The sequence below is a fragment of the Zingiber officinale genome, chromosome 9A (genome assembly GCF_018446385.1).
Source record: "Zingiber officinale cultivar Zhangliang chromosome 9A, Zo_v1.1, whole genome shotgun sequence".
NCBI classification, from domain to species: Eukaryota; Viridiplantae; Streptophyta; class Magnoliopsida; order Zingiberales; family Zingiberaceae; genus Zingiber; species Zingiber officinale.
Genome location: NC_056002.1, coordinates 29,830,466 through 29,849,684, shown reverse-complemented (window position 1 = coordinate 29,849,684; position 19,219 = coordinate 29,830,466). Strand labels below are relative to the sequence as shown.

At 40.3% G+C, this 19,219-nt stretch overlaps 1 protein-coding gene across 2 annotated transcripts; it reads left to right on the top strand.

The window, feature by feature from the left end:
- Window positions 1-11,252: 11,252 nt before the first annotated feature.
- LOC122020499 lies at window positions 11,253-18,436 on the top strand. Of its 2 annotated transcripts, none has more exons than XM_042578455.1 (9): window positions 11,253-11,998; window positions 12,169-12,229; window positions 13,666-13,919; window positions 14,301-14,502; window positions 16,067-16,180; window positions 16,310-16,440; window positions 16,511-16,629; window positions 17,755-17,851; window positions 18,299-18,436. In XM_042578455.1, exons 1-8 carry the CDS (start codon window positions 11,483-11,485, stop codon window positions 17,819-17,821), a joined length of 1,464 nt encoding a protein of 487 aa, XP_042434389.1. In that variant the 5' UTR covers window positions 11,253-11,482; the 3' UTR covers window positions 17,822-17,851; window positions 18,299-18,436. The 2 variants fall into 2 exon arrangements, with proteins under 2 accessions (XP_042434389.1, XP_042434387.1); XM_042578453.1 differs by having other exon boundaries at window positions 12,160-12,229.
- Window positions 18,437-19,219: the final 783 nt, after the last annotated feature.

The following is a 19,219-nucleotide window of genomic DNA, read 5'->3' as shown; positions in this document are numbered from 1 at the left end:
TCATCTGTTCGAGCTCTTCATCGGAATCTTCTGAGGAGGACTCGCCCCATGTGGCTTGTAGTGCTTTCTTCTTCCTCTGCTTCTTTGCTTCTTTTAGGTTCGGACAATTGGCCTTGACGTGCCCCATTTGATTGCAGCCATAGCAGGTTATTTCAAATTTCACCTTTGGACTTGGTTGAACCTTTTTGGACTTGAACCACCTTCTTGATATCCTTCTTTGTGAACCCCTTTTTCTTTTTGTAGAGCTTGTGTACTAGGTTAACTAGTTCGGTTGCTATCTCGTCGTTGTCATCGCCATCTAAGTCCGGTTCTTCTTTGACTCGAGTTCGATCTAAAGCTTCTTTCTTGCCTCCTTTGTCTTGCTTGTACCTATAAACAATGCAACACCTTTCTTGGCCGGACTTGCATTAGTCTGTTTGTGTAATTCAAATTCAGAGAAAAGTTCATCTAACTTAATTTGAGAGAGATCCTTGGACACTTTGTAAGCATCAACCATGGATGCCCACAAAGTATTCCTCGGAAAGGCATTCAGTGCGTACCTTATGACATCCACAAAGTCTTGGATTAGTAGTGCGTTATTAAGAAATTAAAATATGAACTCGAGTGGTGTTGCACCAACTTTGAGGAAAAAATTCGATCATGAAAAAACTAGATCAGAAGGCGACAATCTTATCGATTCCGATCGACTCTGAAAAACTGAAAGATATCATAAAAATTGCTTGATTGGTGGTTGCACCAAATCGAAGCGACCCCGCTCTGATATCAATTGTTGGATCGAAAAAGCTAGGAGGGGGGGGGTGAATAGTGCTCGTGGTTTTTACGTTCGTTTCGGAAGACTTAAGAATAAAACGCAACAGAAATATGAAAAATAGTTGCAAACACGCAAACACCAAATCTTTTACTTGGTTCGGAGCTTAGAGTGACTCCTACTCCAAGGCCCACGCTCGTTGAGCGTTTACTTTGGGCAATCACTATAAGCACAGAAAATTCTTTACAATTTAAGCACAATAATAGAGCAGTAGTAAAATCTATATCGACAGCAAAAATAATAAGTTTTGAAGCTCTTGGTCATCGGGGTCTTGTTATAGCCTTTCTGAATCGTCTTTTGAGTAGCACGGAGAAGACAGATTGTAATTTTTGTTGTTGTTCCAAGCTGCTGCTCGAGACTGCCTTTTATAGCCTGTGGAGGGTGCCCTCAAGCTCCATGAGGGCGCCTCCAACCTGCCGAGTCAACCGTGCGCAGATAAGCTCTGACCTCCGCTGCTTATTCGCTTGAGGGTGCCTCCAACCGCATAGAGGGCACCCTCGCGCCAGTGTCCAGGGCACCCTCAAGCTCCATAAGGGCGCCCTCGTGCCTTGCTGTGAGGTTGCTTCTCCAGGTTACCCGAGGTAAACACGTCCAATTCACTTCCTGCAAAATACGTTAGTCCAACATGCCCTGCAAAGCAAAGTTAGGATAATATAGACATAAAAGGTAAAGAATTTGACAATCATTGGGCTGTCCAATTCTGACTTCAAATTCTCAACTAAAAACCCTAGGTCGAACCGACGGCTACTGTTCCCTCACCAGGGAATGCGTCCTCACCTACTCCACTCAGGAGAATATACTTGTTGCTAGACCGGTCCTCCGGACCGACTGGACTTTTGCTCATCGTCCGAGACTCCAGGACTTTCCGCTGGACGTCCGCTCCACGACCCGCCAAGTCTTTCACCTGGTTCATGACACCAGGACTTTCCACCTAGAGTCCTCGACTCTAGGACTTTTGCCCGAAATCCTCGACCCGCCAAGACTTTCCGCCTAAGGTTACCACCCTCTAGGACCTAGGGTTACAACCCCCTAGGGTTTTCCACTTGCCTAATCACAGCTAGGACTTTTGCCTAAGTACACTTAGGACTTTTGCAGACCCCCTAGGGTTTTCCACTTGCCTAATCACAGTTAGGACTTTTGCCTAAGTACACTTAGGACTTTTCTGCAAACTCATTCAACCACATTAGATCACAAATAACCTTAATTTTGAACCCTTTACTATTATCAAAACTTAGGTTTGATCGTTAGATGCTTTCCACACCAATACTAATTTGGTGTCTCTCCCTGAATTATTGATTTTCCTTTTAATTTTTTTTGTATAATTAAGGTTAATTTTAGTTAAGATTTAATATTTAATTAATTATAATTTAAGTTAAAATTTTTTATTTTGAATTAATTAAATTAGTTAGATTATTTTTCTTGAAATGAATGTACTAAAGATTTAAGTTTTCTTTTAATAAGGAGTGTACTCAAGATTTAAGTTTTCTTTTAATTTTAAATTTATTAAATTATTTAAATTATCTTTATTTAAAAGACTATATTTGATATTTAAGTTTTTATTAATTCTTAATTTCGGGTTGATTAATTTATTTGAATTATCTTTCTTTAAATGTTTATTAATTTTGAGTTTGTTATATTTGGTTTTGATTTTATCAAAGTATTTGACTTTATCCTTATATTTTCTTTGACTTTTAAGTTTATATTATTAGTTTTATCAATAGATTTATCTTTAAGATTTAAATTTTTATTTATTAAATTATTTTTTCCATAGAAATTTCTAGATTGACATTATCTAGATTATCAAATATTTTATTAAGATATTTATTAATTTTATCTAGTTCTATTTAGTTATTTTGAAGTTATAAATTTGAATTTATCTTAATATTTGAATTAATTAATTTATTTGAATTGATTTGGTTATTGTTCTATTTGACCAAGTCAAGGTTGATGCTGATTCGGTCAAAGTCTTGATTGACTTGATTAGAATCTAGATTATTTTGTAGTTCTAAATTTTTAATTAAATTTGAATCATGTAAATCTAGATTATCATGTACCATACTCATGATAATTTCATATTTATCTAAATTATCATATAGATTATTTTAACTACTACTGATAGGGGTATTTTGGTAAATTATACTAACCTTAAGTGCACCCCCTAATTCAGTAGGCTTCTCCATTGGATTTGACTCGAGTCTAAATTCACTTTTAACTTGCTTCTCTAGCTTTAATGGCTCGTCGTGAAGCTTGATCAATTGAGTCCAAAGCCCGTATGCATTCTCAAACTTTTCTAATATGCATAAGACATTGTTAAGTAAAATAGTACAAATTGTCTCAGTTATCTTTTTATTCAACTCTGAGTCTCGAGAAACCTTTTTTAATATCAGTAAATAGTCAATATTTTTACTTCCTAAGAAGCACTTCATTCCTCGCCTCCGGTAGTAGAAATCTTGATTGTATAGTGGTGGTTCGTCGATATTTTGTTTGAGCATTTCTTTGTTCGTCATTTTTTAACACTGAAAAAGAACTCACGAATATTCCAAAACTATGTCTTGGGATAAGTAGTGTGGGAGATAAGAAAAAAATGATGTTTCACCAATTTCGAGAAAAAAATAATAAAATAATAAAAAATAATAAAATAATAAAAATAATAAAAAAATAAAAAAATAATAATAAATATTATAACAAATTTTATCAAATGGAATATTTCACTAAACAGGAAAAATAATATATATATATATATATATATATATATATATATATATATATATATATATATATATATATATATATATATATATATATATATATATATATAAGCTTCACACACACACTTCATCAAGAACTAACTAGGCTTTGATACCACTTGTTAGATCATGAGCACATGAGAGGGGGGGTGAATTACATGTTTTTTTTTAAAAATAGAATAATTTTATAAACTTAAAATAAAATTGCAGTGGAAATATTAAACTTAAAAGAACACAAGAAAAATTCAGTCGGTTTTACTTGGTTCGAAGCCTTCGGCGACTCTTACTCCAAGACCCAGGTCTCGTGGATCTATCGATGGGTAATCTACTAAATACCTCTTCCGGAATCACCGGAAGAGGTAATCAAATACAAAAGATAAAGACAGTGTTACAACCTGCACTTTCCTTTTAAAGTAGTAGTATAAAAATTGTAACACTAATAAAATGTTACTAATAATTTTGAGAGTACTCGTGTATTGTTGTCAGTTTGCCAGAGATGATCGGATGACTGAGAAAAGTAGCTCGGTGGCAGAATGACTTCTTTGAAGTAGCAGCAGGAAGCTGAAACAATCAGATTATTAGAACACCAACCGGACCCCTAGAAGCTTGTAAATTGAGTTATGTTGAAAGGCTGGTCGAGTTACTCTTTTATGGAGTGTGGAAGACGCCTTCTATAGCATTGAAGACACCTCTAATATGTAAAATTTAATCCCAAACAGCTCACTCCTTATTGTCGATGATGTTTGATTTTATCTAATAGAAGGTGCCTTTGAAGGTTTGGAAGGTGCCTTCCATGAACAATGCTCAAGGCGCCTTCAAAGCTCACGAAGGTGCTTCAGGTACTGTTCACCCGAGTCACTTTATGCTCCATTTGCCCTACAAAATGTGTTAGTCCAATACTAAAACATTTAACCTACAAAATAAAGTTAGAACAAATAATAACAAGCAGTAATAATTAGTTCATGTCCTTCGAGGACCAAGAACTAGTCAATGTCTCAGTTTAGGGATTTAAAATAGACATAAACTAGACCGATGCCTATTGTCGTCTCAACCGAGACACGTCCTCACTGAGTCACTCCCTTCTAGTGGCTTATCTTCACTTACCAACTTGCAATCTATCGACTAACCTCTCGACCCACCAGGTCTTTACGCCAATTATTAGGTCCGCAGACCTAATTGGACTTCGGCTAGTTGTCAGGCTCCTAGACCTAGCCAGATTTTGCACCAGATATCAGGTCGGTCCTTTGACCTATCTGGACTTCGCACCAATAATCGGGTCCTCAGACCTAGTTGGGTTTCATCCTAGTGTCAGGTCTTCTAGACCCATCAATCTTTGTACTCCCGATAAATGTATTAGATCACAATAACACCCAACTTAACTCACTTGTCATTTATAAAAATATGAGTTAGACTGTTAATATAAATTGCACCAACAGGTTTGACCTAGGGTTTTATTGAAATCCAAAAGTCAGAACCGGATAGTCTTGAGACTGCTAAATATTTTGATCCGGTGGTAAGAACGGGGGACCCCCTTTTTGGGGAAGTCAACGCCACGGGGAGGTCAACCCCAAGTTCGCGCCGAACGGAAGCATGCCGGGCCGAACGGAAGGCTGCCTTGCCGAACGGAGGATGCCGGGCCGAATGGAAGGCTGCCCTATCGAACGGAAGGATTCCCTGCCGAACGGAAGGATGCCGGGCTGAACGGAAGGATGCCTTGCCGAACGGAAGCATGACGGGCTGAATGGAATTATGCCGAGCCGAACGGAAGGATGCGGGCCGAACGGAAGGATGTCGGGCTGAACGGAAGGATGCCCTGTCGAACGGAAGCATGCCGGGCTGAACGGAAGCATGCCGAGCCGAATGGAAGGATGCGGGCCGAACGAAAGGATGCCGAGCCGACCTGACATTCGGCCAGGAGCTTCCCTGGCCGGACAGAAGACAACCCGACCATGGGCGGGTTTCCGACGCTTATAGTGAAAAGGGTCACCTGGCCGAGCGGATAGCCCGCTCGACCGAAGCATAAAGCATCGTTGCTGTGGAACGCTCTCAGCCGAGCACCCGGTCCAGCACGTATGACCGGCCGGACGAAAAGGGATTGCCGACCGGCCGGACACTCGCCATATAGTAAGGAGAACAGGACAAGGAAACATCCTCTGACAGCGGGTATGTCCGAGGAGCAGGCCATACGCAAGATCTTACAACAGAGGATCCCGCTGTTCCATCATAGATGTGCTCGGACTGTAGCAGTATGGTGTCAGGTAAGCTCTTCTGACAAGCCCATACCGAGGTATAGACAGAGGACACGTATGCACCTCGGTATATGTGCCCGAGCCTCTTCACAGCTCTATATAAAGGGTCCTCACCCTTCGCCGGAGGTACGCGTTCTAATATATTGGGAGCCACTTTTTCACTGCTTGCTTGCCTGACTTGAGCGTCGGAGGGTCGTCGCCGGGAACCTCTTCCCGACCCGACTTCTGTGCAGGTTCATCGGAGGTCTGAGTGGATAGTCAGAAGATCTACGTCAGCCGCTTGGAGAGCGCCACGTGCCCAGCGTCCGTTGATTTGGCTTTCGGACAGGATCAATTTGGCGCCATCTGTGGGAACGCTCCTGCATCCGAACGGAAGCAATGGACGAGGCTGGACGACCGCCCAACGTGATGCTCTCCACGAAGGAACTCGACGCTCTAATCAAGGCAAGAGCATCTAAGCTCGTGGAGCAACAGAGAGAGAATGCGCAAGCCGAGCGGCTGAAGTAACAAACAACGTCATCATCAGGTGGCCGAGCGGAGGCAATTATCCCCGAGTGGAGGCAATGATCCCCGAGCGGACGCCTCCCCCAAGACAATGATCCAACCGGCATTCAAGGGGGAGCACCGCCGAGCGGATGAAGATGGATTGGGACTTGGATCAACCATGAAGCGCAAATCATCTCCAGCCATACCGAGCTGGGTGAGAGGTGCGCTGATGTAATTTTATATATGTTTTGGTCGCCTATGTCCTTGTAATGCAGGAAGTAGAAATAATTAAAGGATGGCAAATAGCTTCGCCGAACGGCAGTGTCAAAATTAGCCTTAATGGCCGTCGAGCTCCGACGTTAAATATCGAGAGACGAGCCGGCGTCTATAAACGTCCGAGCGGAAGACCGTCGAGCTCCGACGTTAAATATCGAGAGACGAGCCGGCGTCTATAAACGTCCGAGCGGAAGACCGTCGAGCTCTGACGTTAAATATCGAGAGACGAGCCGACGTCTATAAACGTCCGAGCGGAAGACCGTCGAGCTCCGACGTTAAATATCGAGAGACGAGCCGGCGTCTATAAACGTCCGAGCGGAAGACCGTCGAGCTCCGACGTTAAATATCGAGAGACGAGCCGGCGTCTATAAACCCTCCAAGCGGAAGACCGTCGAGCTCCGACGTTAAATATCGAGAGACGAGCCGGCGTCTATAAACCCTCCGAGCGGAAGACCGTCGAGCTTTGACGTTAAATATCGAGAGACGAGCCGGCGTCTATAAACGTCCGAGCGGAAGACCGTCGAGCTCCGACGTTAAATATCGAGAGACGAGCCGGCGTCTATAAACGTCCGAGCGGAAGACCGTCGAGCTCCGACGTTAAATATCGAGAGACGAGCCGGCGTCTATAAACGTCCAAGCGGAAGACCGTCGAGCTCCGACGTTAAATATCGAGAGACGAGCCGGCGTCTATAAACGTCCGAGCGGAAGACCGTCGAGCTCCGACGACCGTCGAGCTCCGACGACCGTCGAGCTCCGACGTTAAATATCGAGAGACGAGCCGGCGTCTATAAACGTCCGAGCGGAAGACCGTCGAGCTCCGACGTTAAATATCGAGAGACGAGCCGGCGTCTATAAACCTCCGAGCGGAAGACCGTCGAGCTCCGACGTTAAATATCGAGAGACGAGCCGGCGTCTATAAACCCTCCGAGCGGAAGACCGTCGAGCTCCGACGTTAAATATCGAGACGAAGTGGCGTCTATAAACGCCCGAAGCGGAAGACCGCCGAGCTCGGCGTTAAATATCGAGAGAGACGGCGTCTATAAACGCCCGAGCGGAAGACCGCCGAGCTCGATGTTAAATATCGAGACGAGCCGCGCTCTATAAACGCCCAGCGAAGACCGCCGAGCTCGACGCTAAATATCGAGACGAGCCGGCGTCTATAAACGTCCGAGTGGAAGACCGTCGAGCTCCGACGTTAAAAATCGAGAGACGAGCCGGCGTCTATAAACGTCCGAGCGGAAGATCGTCGAGCTCCGACGTTAAATATCGAGAGACGAGCCGACGTCTATAAACGTCCGAGCGGAAGACCGTCGAGCTCCGACGTTAAATATCGAGAGACGAGCCGGCGTCTATAAACCCTCCGAGCGGAAGACCGTTGAGCTCCGACGTTAAAAATCGAGAGACGAGCCGGCGTCTATAAACCCTCCGAGCGGAAGACCGTCGAGCTCCGACGTTAAAAATCGAGAGACGAGCTGGCGTCTATAAACCCTCCTAGCGGAAAAAGGCAATCAAGGGGACTCGTACTCGCCGTCAATATCGTTCGAACACCTACGTGTTCAGCTCGGCCCAGTACCCAAATATACTTCACCAACATCCAGTGAATAACCTCTTCTGTTGAAGCAGAATATATTCGTCCAAGCGGATGGTATTTTCATGGCGCTGCTCGGCTGAATTGATGGTCCAGTCAGTCAAACTAATCGCCTCCTTCGACTAGACTTGAAGGGGAGGCAAGTGATCCGGTGGTAAGAACGGGGGACCCCCTTTTTGGGGAAGTCAACGCCACGGGGAGGTCAACCCCAAGTTCGCACCGAACGGAAGCATGCCGGGCCGAACGGAAGGCTGCCCTGCCGAACGGAGGATGCCGGGCCGAATGGAAGGCTGCCTTGCCGAACGGAAGGCTGCCTTGCCGAACGGAGGATGTCGGGCCGAATGGAAGGCTGCCCTGCCGAACGGAAGGATTCCCTGCCGAACGGAAGGATGCCGGGCTGAACGGAAGGATGCCCTGCCGAACGGAAGCATGATGGGCTGAACGGAATTATGCCGAGCCGAACGGAAGGATGCGGGCCGAACGGAAGGATGTCGGGCTGAACGGAATGATGCCCTGTCGAACGGAAGCATGTCGGGCTGAACGGAAGCATGCCGAGCCGAACGGAAGGATGCGGGCCGAACGGAAGGATGCCGAGCCGACCTGACATTCGGCCAGGAGCTTCCCGGGCCGGACAGAAGACAACCCGACCATGGGCGGGTTTCCGACGCTCATAGTGAAAAGGGTCACCTGGCCGAGTGGATAGCCCGCTCGGCCGAAGCATAAAGCATCGTTGCTGTGGAACGCTCTCAGCCGAGCACCCGGTCCAGCACGTATAACCGGCCGGACGAAAAGGGACTGCCGACCGGCCGGACACTCGCCATATAGTAAGGAGAACATGACAAGGAAACATCCTCTGATAGCGGGTATGTCCGAGGAGCAGGCCTTACGCAAGATCTTACAACAGAGGATCCCACTGTCCCATCATAGATGTGCTCGGACTATAGCAGTATGGTGTCAGGTAAGCTCTTCTGACAAGCCCATACCGAGGTATGGACAGAGGACACGTATGCACCTCGGTATATGTGCCCGAGCCTCTTCACAGCTCTATATAAAGGGTCCTCATCCTTCGCCGGAGGTACGCGTTCTAATATCTTGGGAGCCACTTTTTCACTGCTTGCTTGCCTGACTTGAGCGTCGGAGGGTCGTCGCCGGGAACCTCTTCCCGGCCCGACTTCTATGCAGGTTCATCGGAGGTCCGAGTGGATAGTCAGAAGATCTACGTCAGCCGCTTGGAGAGCGCCACGTGCCCAGCGTCCGTTGATTCGGCTTTCGGACAGGATCATATTTTATTACTCTTATTTCCATATTATTATTTGTTGAGCTAATGTTGTGTTACAGAAGATCAAAGGCTGGAAAAAGATAGTCCAAGCTCTTGGATTGGGGTCAAAATGCCAGAACGTTTAGGTGCTTGGACTAGGTTGAACCAGACACCCGAGTGCAACTAAGGTGACACTCACTGATTGGCCGTTGTACGTCATAATCCAGGCGCCTGGACGGGTCCGAGAGCCAGAAGATGGATCAAGTTCATCGCATAGAGTTTCGACGAAAGCACATGATGTCAACCTTGTGGGGGCGTTCGGGATCAGTCTAGGCGTCTGGACAAGGCTATAAAAGGAGAGCTCGACCAACACCTCAAGGACATCAATTCCAATGACTTTTGCTCTTGTGTGTTGTTTTGAAAACTCTCTGTAACGCTGCTCTGATAATCAAAAACATGAATATTTAAATTTATAGTTATCGGTATACTTTAATTTATAGTTCTTAAAATATTGTAATTATGTACTTGTACTTATTTTGGATTAATTAGTGGATTGCTAACAAAAGACTCTCAAGTGCGAGTCTTGCAGTAGGAGTCGCTATAGGCTTCGAACAAAGTAAAAAACTTGGTTTTGTTGTTCTTTGTTCTCTTTCTTATTTCCGTTGCATTTTACTCCGATAGTTTTTAACAAAAATTGTGAAAAACCCATGAGCGCTATTCACCCTCCCTCTAGCGCTTTTCGATTCTACACATACAAACCCATAACTTCATATAGGAGGCTAAAAACTATAGTTGCACACCATATCTGCTTTCTTTACACTCTCCTCTTCCACTCCATGTCTAAGTTTCAGAATTATAAATCCTCTAGTTTTAGATAGTGCTCTTTAGTCTCACCATGACCTAAAGTCTCATATTCAAAGCCTTCTTAGTCGTGCACAATCTATTTTAAAAAATTTCAGCTTACATGTCAATGACACGAAGCCATAACCTCATGTAGGAAGTTTATAACTAGGATTGCACATTATATCTACCTTTTTTACACTCTCCTCTTCCACTCCATGTTCAAGTTTTTAAATTCCAAATCATCTAAATTTATTAATGAGTTTGAGGCAAAATGTATTAATGGTGTTAGACAATTCTAATGGGATCCAATCTAAGTTTTGGAGGTTCCTACAGAGTTGCGCAATCACATGCTTTAAAGTCTAAGATTCAAGATGTTCCTAGTTGTTCAAGGTCTATTTTCAAAAATTCATATAATTGGTGATGTTTTTATGAAATTAATACTAAGGTGGTGATGCTTTAGAGAAATCAACATCAAGATGGCGGTGCTTTAAGAAATTGACAATAAGGTGGTGATAGCTCGATGAAATGAATACCAAAATGGTATGTTGCGACTAAATGAGCACTAATAAGGTGATATTTTAACAAAAAAAATACTTTTAACTAAAACAACACCAAAGTAATTTTATTTTTAAGTTATTTATTTTTTTCTCTTTTATTTAGCATAAAAAAAAGATAAAAATAAATAAATATATATATACCTTTAATTTTTTTATTAATTGTTTTTATTTTTAAATTTTTCATTAAAATCTAAAATTTTAAAAAATTTGGATAAATTTAGGAAATAAATTTGTGTGACATAATTTTTTTTTAAAAAAAATTAAGCTTTTTATGGTGATAAAATAATTATATTTTTTATTTTTTGATTTGATTCTTCGATTTAAATAAATAAAATTAATAATTTAGAATTGAAAGGCTAGGGTATTATAGACCTTTGATAAATTGCTGAAGAAAAATTGTTAATAATTTACTTTTTAATCATCGGGCTAATTATTTCTAAATATCTGTTTTTGAGTTTGGATCGGGATAGCGGCACTATTATCTAGCGGTCGGCGGCGAGCGAGGGCGGTACGCGGCGGCGATTTTACTGTACTTTCTTGCCGGATCTGGTGGCAGCGGATCGCTGGAGGCGTAATCGAACATTGCGTCTCTCTCCTTCGTATCCTAATTCCCGTTCTTATTGCTTTCCCTATTTTTGATCTCCCATCGGCGCTTCTCTTGGAGGTGACGATGGCCGCTGGCTCCGGCGGCATCGATCTGCTTTCTGTATACAACGACGAGGAAGAGGAAGATGAACTGGAGGAGGTGCAGGTGCTGCAGGAAGCGGTGGAGGAACAGCAACGGTTGGCTCCGGATTATGTAACCCTAATTAGCCCCGTCGCAGGCAGAGGCCCGAGGGCGACCACGCCCGACCATTACTTCGATACTGCTACTCCTCCATCCCTTGGCCAAACTCGGTCTCCTCCTCTCGACGATGTTGGTGATTATACAATCCAAACTAGCCCCGTTGATAACGTAACCCCAAGTAGCCTCGTCGCACGGAGCCCTACGCCTCCACCGCTGTTTCCCTCGAGATCGCATTCTTCGCCCCTCTCCTATGTCTCGCCTAGTTCGGCCCCTTTGCTACCTCAGCTGTCTGCTGGGCTTCCAGAGCCTGTGGATCCTCAGAGGGTGAGGATGGGGATGGGGTCTCTTGCTATTGTGGATTACGAGCATGATGAGACTGCCATGTCTCCCGAGCCAGAGGTAATGCTTTCTGTTTGCCTCGTTTTAACTTCAGAATATAGTGAAATGATATTTTGACGATTTTCTTCCCTAGCCAAACACGTTACTATTTATCTCTAATGTTCCTCACATGTTTTATTGGACTGTATAGTAATAGTTATCTATTTGCTTAACCATGCTAGAGTTCGCAGGATGGGGAGATATTAAGCAATGGCCATCCCATGCTTGAAGCAGATGTTAAAGCACCAAATGGTAATTTTTATAATTTTATGTTTTGCCCTCTTTTAAGTCTGTTCAATGTGTTTTCTCCTTGCCATAATTGATAAATACTTCTACCAACCTATTTTAAGTCAGAAGTTTCATTTTATTTTTTTTTTGCCAAAGTACCTGTTTGCTATGATTTGGATTAAACTGACGATGAAAATAAATTCTCCACCTATATAGGAACACCCTGCATGCATTGCCATAACTGATACTTTTGTTTCCCTTCTGCACCTTAAGGAACAATGTGATGTTAGGTTTTTCTTGGTTTGATATTTGGACATTGTAATATGAAGAGAGACAAATGCAAGAGTTGCCTTATAGATTTGATTTTCAATCTTAGCTAACCAATGAGTGTTATAATTTTATAATTGTTGTTATTCTGCACTATTCATAAGTTGTTGCTTCAAATTATTAGTCCAATTATAGTTCTCTCTCTTAATGAAGTACTAGGGTATATTATTAGTGATGGCGAGTCTGAGTTACTAAGAGATAGTCCTAAGTCCTCAGTGATATTTGAAAACATGAAATTATGATACTTGCATTGACTTGTCAGCCTTTTGCACTGAGATCATCCCTTTTGGATGACATGATTGACGATGGAGCAGAATCGATATATCTGTGCCCTTATATAAACCTGCATTGTAACTATATGCCTTTTCTACTGTTCAAGTAGTTTGATCGGGCACAATTAAAACAATCCAGGAAATGTAATTTATGTCCTTTTCAATTTTGAGCAGAAAACTTAGTTTACTGGAAGCACATCATCTCTGTTTATGGATGAAATAACTTGGCAACACATAAAAATAGTTCTAAGAACGGCTGGGAAAACATTGTGTTTATTATTTCAAAAATCTCTGTGCATTGCTCTATGGTGCATGGCCATATTGTTTGACAATTGTATTCTTTATGTTTATTGACTTAGTGGAGAGGAGGTAATGGCGAAAAGAGAAAAGAAAAACTGAGTAAAATTTCCTTTTGTTGGCTAAAAAGAGATTCATTAGTAATTGCCATTTGCCAATCGGTAATGCCTACTGTTTTTTGATCAATCTACAACGGCAACAACTATTTTCTTATCTTTCTTTCTGTCCATTTTGCCTGATCCATACAAAAAAAATATATATAGTGGAAATTTAACAAAAAATTCTGCCCTTTCTTTCCTCTTCCAAGTAATAAGGGATCTTTCAACAAACTACAACCCCCCCAAAACCCAAACCCAAACCCAAGTCAACAGCCAGGCACTTATAAAAGATGTTGTCGACTTGTAATAATGTCCATATCTGGGATACTTTGTTGTTGTGTCCTCATTTTAAAGCTAAGCTTCCTTAAACTAATTGAAAAAATTTTGTAATGTTTTGCTTATTTGTATGTCCTTATGCATATTGCATTAGAGGTCTTCCTAGTTTTTGACATGTTGAGTTTTGTAGGAAATGCAGAGGATAAAACATCATCCGTAACTGTTCCGCTAGTAATGCCAGTTACACAACTAGATCCTCTCCAGCCATCTGATTTATCTGAACAACCTATGATTGAACACAGTTTGCCAATGGATGTTTTTGAATCTGTGCCTGAAGTAACTAAGTTGGAAACTGCTGTAGCTTCCATGGAAGGGCGAAAGGATGATCTGTTGAGTAGTTTTCTTCCTCCACCTCCTTCAGCTCAATGCCCTAAGGAGCTACAGGTTTTTTCTCACTTAAAATTTGTTCCAATTTGTTTTTGTTAATTTCCTAATGTTTCATAAACTCTATGTGCTGATGTCTCTTTATTTGTGTACTTGATTTGCTACTAGAATAGCAAATTTGACACATTTTCTGATCAATGCATGTTCTGCGTGTATACTGAATCTGTTGTGAATCATTTGATTATTCAGAATGGTGACTGATATAGGTACTCTAATTATTTAATTGTTTTTACTACTTATAGCAATAACCTTTCCTCAAATAAGCACATATAAACCAACAAAACCATAATAGTATGAATGATTTAAGCTTATGGAGAAAAACCATCATATTTTCTTATCTCTTCTGTATTTTCACTTTTTTTTTGTCATTTACTATTTCAGGAACGGTTTAACAGGTTCTTTGCATATAAGAGGGCTGGGAAAAGTTTCAATGCTGATTTACGTAATAGGAAGGACTATCGGAATCCTGACTTCTTGCAGCATGCTGTGAGTTATCAAGACATAGACCAGATTGGGACTTGCTTTAGTAAGGACGTTTTTGATCCTCATGGATATGACAAAAGTGACTATGTTGATGAAATAGGTAATTCAATTTTTTCTCTTGCTAATGTCTATCTTCACATGAATTTTGGCTTAAACTTCCATTTGCACGTGTCTTTGCATTTTGGAGGGTCATTTAAATCTGTTGTAACCCTGTTTATAATCATTTTGACAATGATGGCATAATATTCCCATTTGAAAATATGGAAAGTTGGTCCTACCACACGAACTTTTTAACAGTCCTTAAAAATCTGGGTCTTAGGCTTTTGGGGAAGAGAAATTCTATGCAGTCCCATGTTCCGCATGGGCGGCTTATGGGCCCTCCATCGCATGTTGCAGATGGCAAGTATTCTTAGCATAATGCTGAATGTGGCACCATTTGCATATTCAAAAGGTGGACTTTATCCAACCTTCATAAGCCTCCCATTGAAGGGGCCTCCATAGAATATCTAACCATGTCAGGCCCATATTTTCTAAACTAACGGCCTTAGTTATTTTCTGCATTTTCCCAAACAAATGCTGAAGTCAGATTTGTGAGCAACACAACTGGAATCAGTGAATCAATATGATTGGTCTGATCTAGTAGACTGATTCTGGATTAGTATTTTAGGAATTCAAATCCTGTCAAATCTATGAGGATGCAAATAGTTTTCCATTTGTTCTTGACTGCTAATCTTGTAAGTTTCATGAAATATAATTCTTGTTGGCCTGTGATCAAGAGTGAAAAGGATCTTGCATTTATAGTTCTATTTTATCTTTCCTTTGGTGGCAACTCTAGTAGCTTTTCAATGTGAAACTGATCTATTGGTGGTAAATCTCTGACACTTGAAATGTTTGTTCACAATAGAATATCAGATGTCAAAGTGCACATTTTTATAATGTTTCAAACTTCCAACTTTTGTCAAGTTTACTGGTTTCTCCTTAATATATTATAGAATAACCTACTTTCAGTAAAAAAAATAGTGGAAGATAAGATGTCGTTAATCTCCTAACAGTCTAATGGGAAATGATAGAACAACCTAAGAAAGTGGGAACTTGAAATGTGTTAAAAAAAAGATTTGTTTGCATCAGTTATTGGCTTTATTTTCGTCAGACAACTTTCAGAGAACTAAAATGAAGGTAGTGCAGTTTTCTGTCTACATGAATGCAATTACTACAATGCACTGACTGTATCATACCAAGTTATCAACACAAATTGGCATGCAAATTAATACTTTCTCGTCAAATTTCATTGTTGATTCTTATTATAATATAGCAGCTGCAGAAACAGTTACTCATGACCATTGCAGGCGGTAAACAAAGTAAAATGCATTAGGAGAAATTTAACCCCCCAAACCTCAGCCACAATCACATATTTTGCCCTTTGCATTTTGCATCTTGGTAATTCGTTGGTCTTTCTTAAGTCTCTCTGATGCTCTTTTGTTGCTAATCTTTCTCTTTTCTCATATACCGTAGGATTCATTTTATCATTGATTTCCAAAGAAATAATTGGCCTTCCCTGCATAGACAAGTTTATTGCATTTCTGTTGTATCACTCGCTACTTGCATTGTCTATTAATTCACAGTCAGCTATGCCCTTGCGTATCCTTAATGATGTGCTGTTGCAGAGAATGATATGAGGCGTGAAGCAGAAAGAAAAAAGAGGCAGGGTGATTCTGTTGCTGGTGGAAGACAACCCAACGCAGGTGTTCCAAGATCAAACTTGAACACCCAAAATTCAGGTAAAAATTCACAGCTTCACCCTGAAAAGAGGGGAGAAGTTACATGGTGATGTGTTTGTGCTTGACACCAATAATTGCAGATTTGCATGCCTATTATGTATGTCTAATCAATATTGTGTTCCACTTCAGTTGGTAACCTACCAGCTGCTGCTGCTGCTGCGGCGGCGGCGGCTGCAGTGGTGAATGTGTTGCCTCCAGGTCCAACAACAGATGGCACAGCCAAAGAAATTAGACCAAACAAGAAGACAAAATGGGACAAGGTGAGCGCTTTAAGTACTTTAATGTACATGCAAGATTGAATTCGACATTTTCCTTATTTGTTCCCTTTAGATTGATGGTGATGGAAAAAGCTCATCCCTTCCTGGAGGACATGACAATTCATCAGCATCAAGTGTGCATTCAGCTTTGTTGTCTGCTTCTAATGCTGGCACTGGATATACTGCCTTTGCGTAAGTGTCTACTCACGGTGCATATGCAGTTTAATATTCAAGTTTTGCTGCAAATATCTATTATTTTTAAAATATCTATAATTTCTTCCATGAATCTCTTGGAGATCAATGAATTATCTTAGAATTTTTGGTTAGGATCATCATGGCGGAAATAACAATTTTAACTTGTCGGACTATACCAATTATTTTAAATGTTTTCCCCAAGCCATTTAGTAGCAAATCCTAATCTCATAATGGGTTTTTGGTTATTTTATATCCGTATTTTTATGCAAAGTATATTGATGTAGGCTTAGCTTCATTTGTTATAATTAGAACTTTATGTTTGGTAATTCAAAATATTCAGTTGAAGGTTCCATAAAATAAGATAATAAAAATAATTATTTATCATATTATTCACTTTTAATAAATCTAAATGCATAAAAATTTTAATTTTAAGCATATTTTTTAACTTCTAATTTCTAAGATTGTAAATGAATCAACACTCGGGACCAAGCTTAGTATTCAACCTGATAAAAACTTTATGTTTTTTTTAGTTGGCACCATGTATACAAGCCTTCGACCCAACTAATCATGGGGTGACCGGTCTGGTCCTACGGAAGTTTTCCACCAACTATCCGAGTAAATCGGGAAAGTGCATGTTGAGGCTCATCCTGATAGCCAACGTTCTCGGGTCCTCTATCCATTGAGGGAAAAATCACCCACAATACGCCACAACTAAGTCTCAAACTCCAAATGTCTGGTCTACCGTTGGAGTGCCTAGCCACGCACGACACGAGGGCAAAATTCTTTTTGTTTTTTAACATACAAAAGATTTGAATAAGTTTAAACAACTCATTAAATTAATTTAATGAACAAGCTTGTGAAAAAGAAATCAAGCCAAGTTTGAACACTCGTTTCAACTATTCATTTTAAGCTGATTTTTCTCGATTACTTTATCGAACAAGCTTTATTAATACAAAGTTTGATTCAACTTGGCTCGTTTATTGCCCTACCAATTTATTTTAAGCTTTGTTTATAGTTTTGGAAAGAATGTAGATTTCCCGGATTAAGAAGCAATTAATTGTTGTAATTTGGTGATTTCTGTATTGCAATAACATAACAACGTTACCTATTCGTCGGTTTCAGGCAACAAAAAAGAAGAGAAGCGGAAGAAAAGAAATCGAGTGAGAGAAAGTTTGACAAAAGATCATAACCACATCAGAGTTTTGGAGTTCACCAAGAGGTATTTATTCTGTACAATGTTCTTAATCGAAAAATAAAGAAAATTTTCATGTTTAACGTCGAAGTTCAATTTTTTTAAAACAGATCTTTGAAATTTTATGAACTGTCAAATTGAGTTTTTTTAAACTATTGCCATTTCAATCTTTAATTATTATTTCTATTACTTTTTTTTCAATGGAAGTGACGTGATATGAGCATGGAATATCTACCCCTCATTTTTCCAGTCTAATAAATTAAAGTGATTAATAGTGTTTTAACAAGAATAACATAGTTATTTTAAGGTTTCAAGATACCTTTTGAAAAGGAGATAAATGACGCAACACTAAAAATTAGCTAAATATAAATTTATTGCTTACCTTTACCACCATCTAGTTCACATTATCTTCTAGTTTCTACAGCCTAACTACTGTTTTTCAATTTTGTTCTTTTTTACTTGTTTTGTTTGTAGGAAATAACAACTCACGAGTTACCCGAAGAAAAAGCTCCGCTGCGTACGAACTTTGTATTTCGCTAACAAACTTTTGCCAAATTTGTATTCATCTGAATTAACATATTGTTATTATATCAATGAGTATTATTAAATTTAGATGAAAGGTTTTTGGGAATCTTTTTCATCTGAAAAAGATCAAAATCTTTCCTTTTATTCTTTTTTACAGTTTGTCTAACTTTTTCAGTGAATGTAATATAGCCAGTTGGTAGCCTGCAAAAGTGTGACTTCTGGTATAGTTTCAAGCTTCGCTTTACGCTGGCAAGGTTACAGGTGCAGATTCCTAACCATTCCTGTTAATTTGCCTGCTACATTCCGATCCTCCATGTTGTTGCAGCCTGTTCTATGTAAATCATTTCCGCTACGTAACCCACATTTTGAAGGTTTAGAGCTGGGATTAGCCTGTTGATTAATACGCATTAATCAAGTATTAATACTTTTTTTTGTTGTTCCTAATTACCAGGGGGTTTTCAAGTACAGATAGAGATGATTAATTGTGATTTAAATAATATCACTGATGTAGTTTTGAGTAGAGTAAGATTGATTTATACCCTTTTTCTCACCATTATATAAGCATAATATTTATTTTACGATTGATTCGTTCTGTTCTCACAACCATATCAGCCAAATATTGTCGAAATATGATACATTTTATCAATCTCATTAATTACTTTCAAGTTTTGAACTTAAAGTATATCCTTTCTTTTAAATAACAATTTGAAGCCAATAAGAGTTTATAAGCTAAAATTTAAAATTTAGAAGAAAAAGTTAATCTAAGATATATAAAATAAAAGTTGGTGTCATTTATATCATTCCAAAGATTATGTAACATCCAATATCTTTTAGGTGTTAAGTAAATTTAAAATCCATATAATTAACTCT

Excerpts from the sequence above, each read along its gene's own strand:
- LOC122020499 (XM_042578453.1), top strand. The coding sequence starts at position 11,483 with ATGGCCGCTGGCTCCGGCGGCATCGATCTGCTTTCTGTATACAACGAC. Across the intron at positions 11,999-12,159 it reads CCATGTCTCCCGAGCCAGAG|AGTTCGCAGGATGGGGAGAT; the intron begins GTAATGCTTTCT and ends TAACCATGCTAG. Across the intron at positions 14,503-16,066 it reads TGACTATGTTGATGAAATAG|AGAATGATATGAGGCGTGAA; the intron begins GTAATTCAATTT and ends GTGCTGTTGCAG.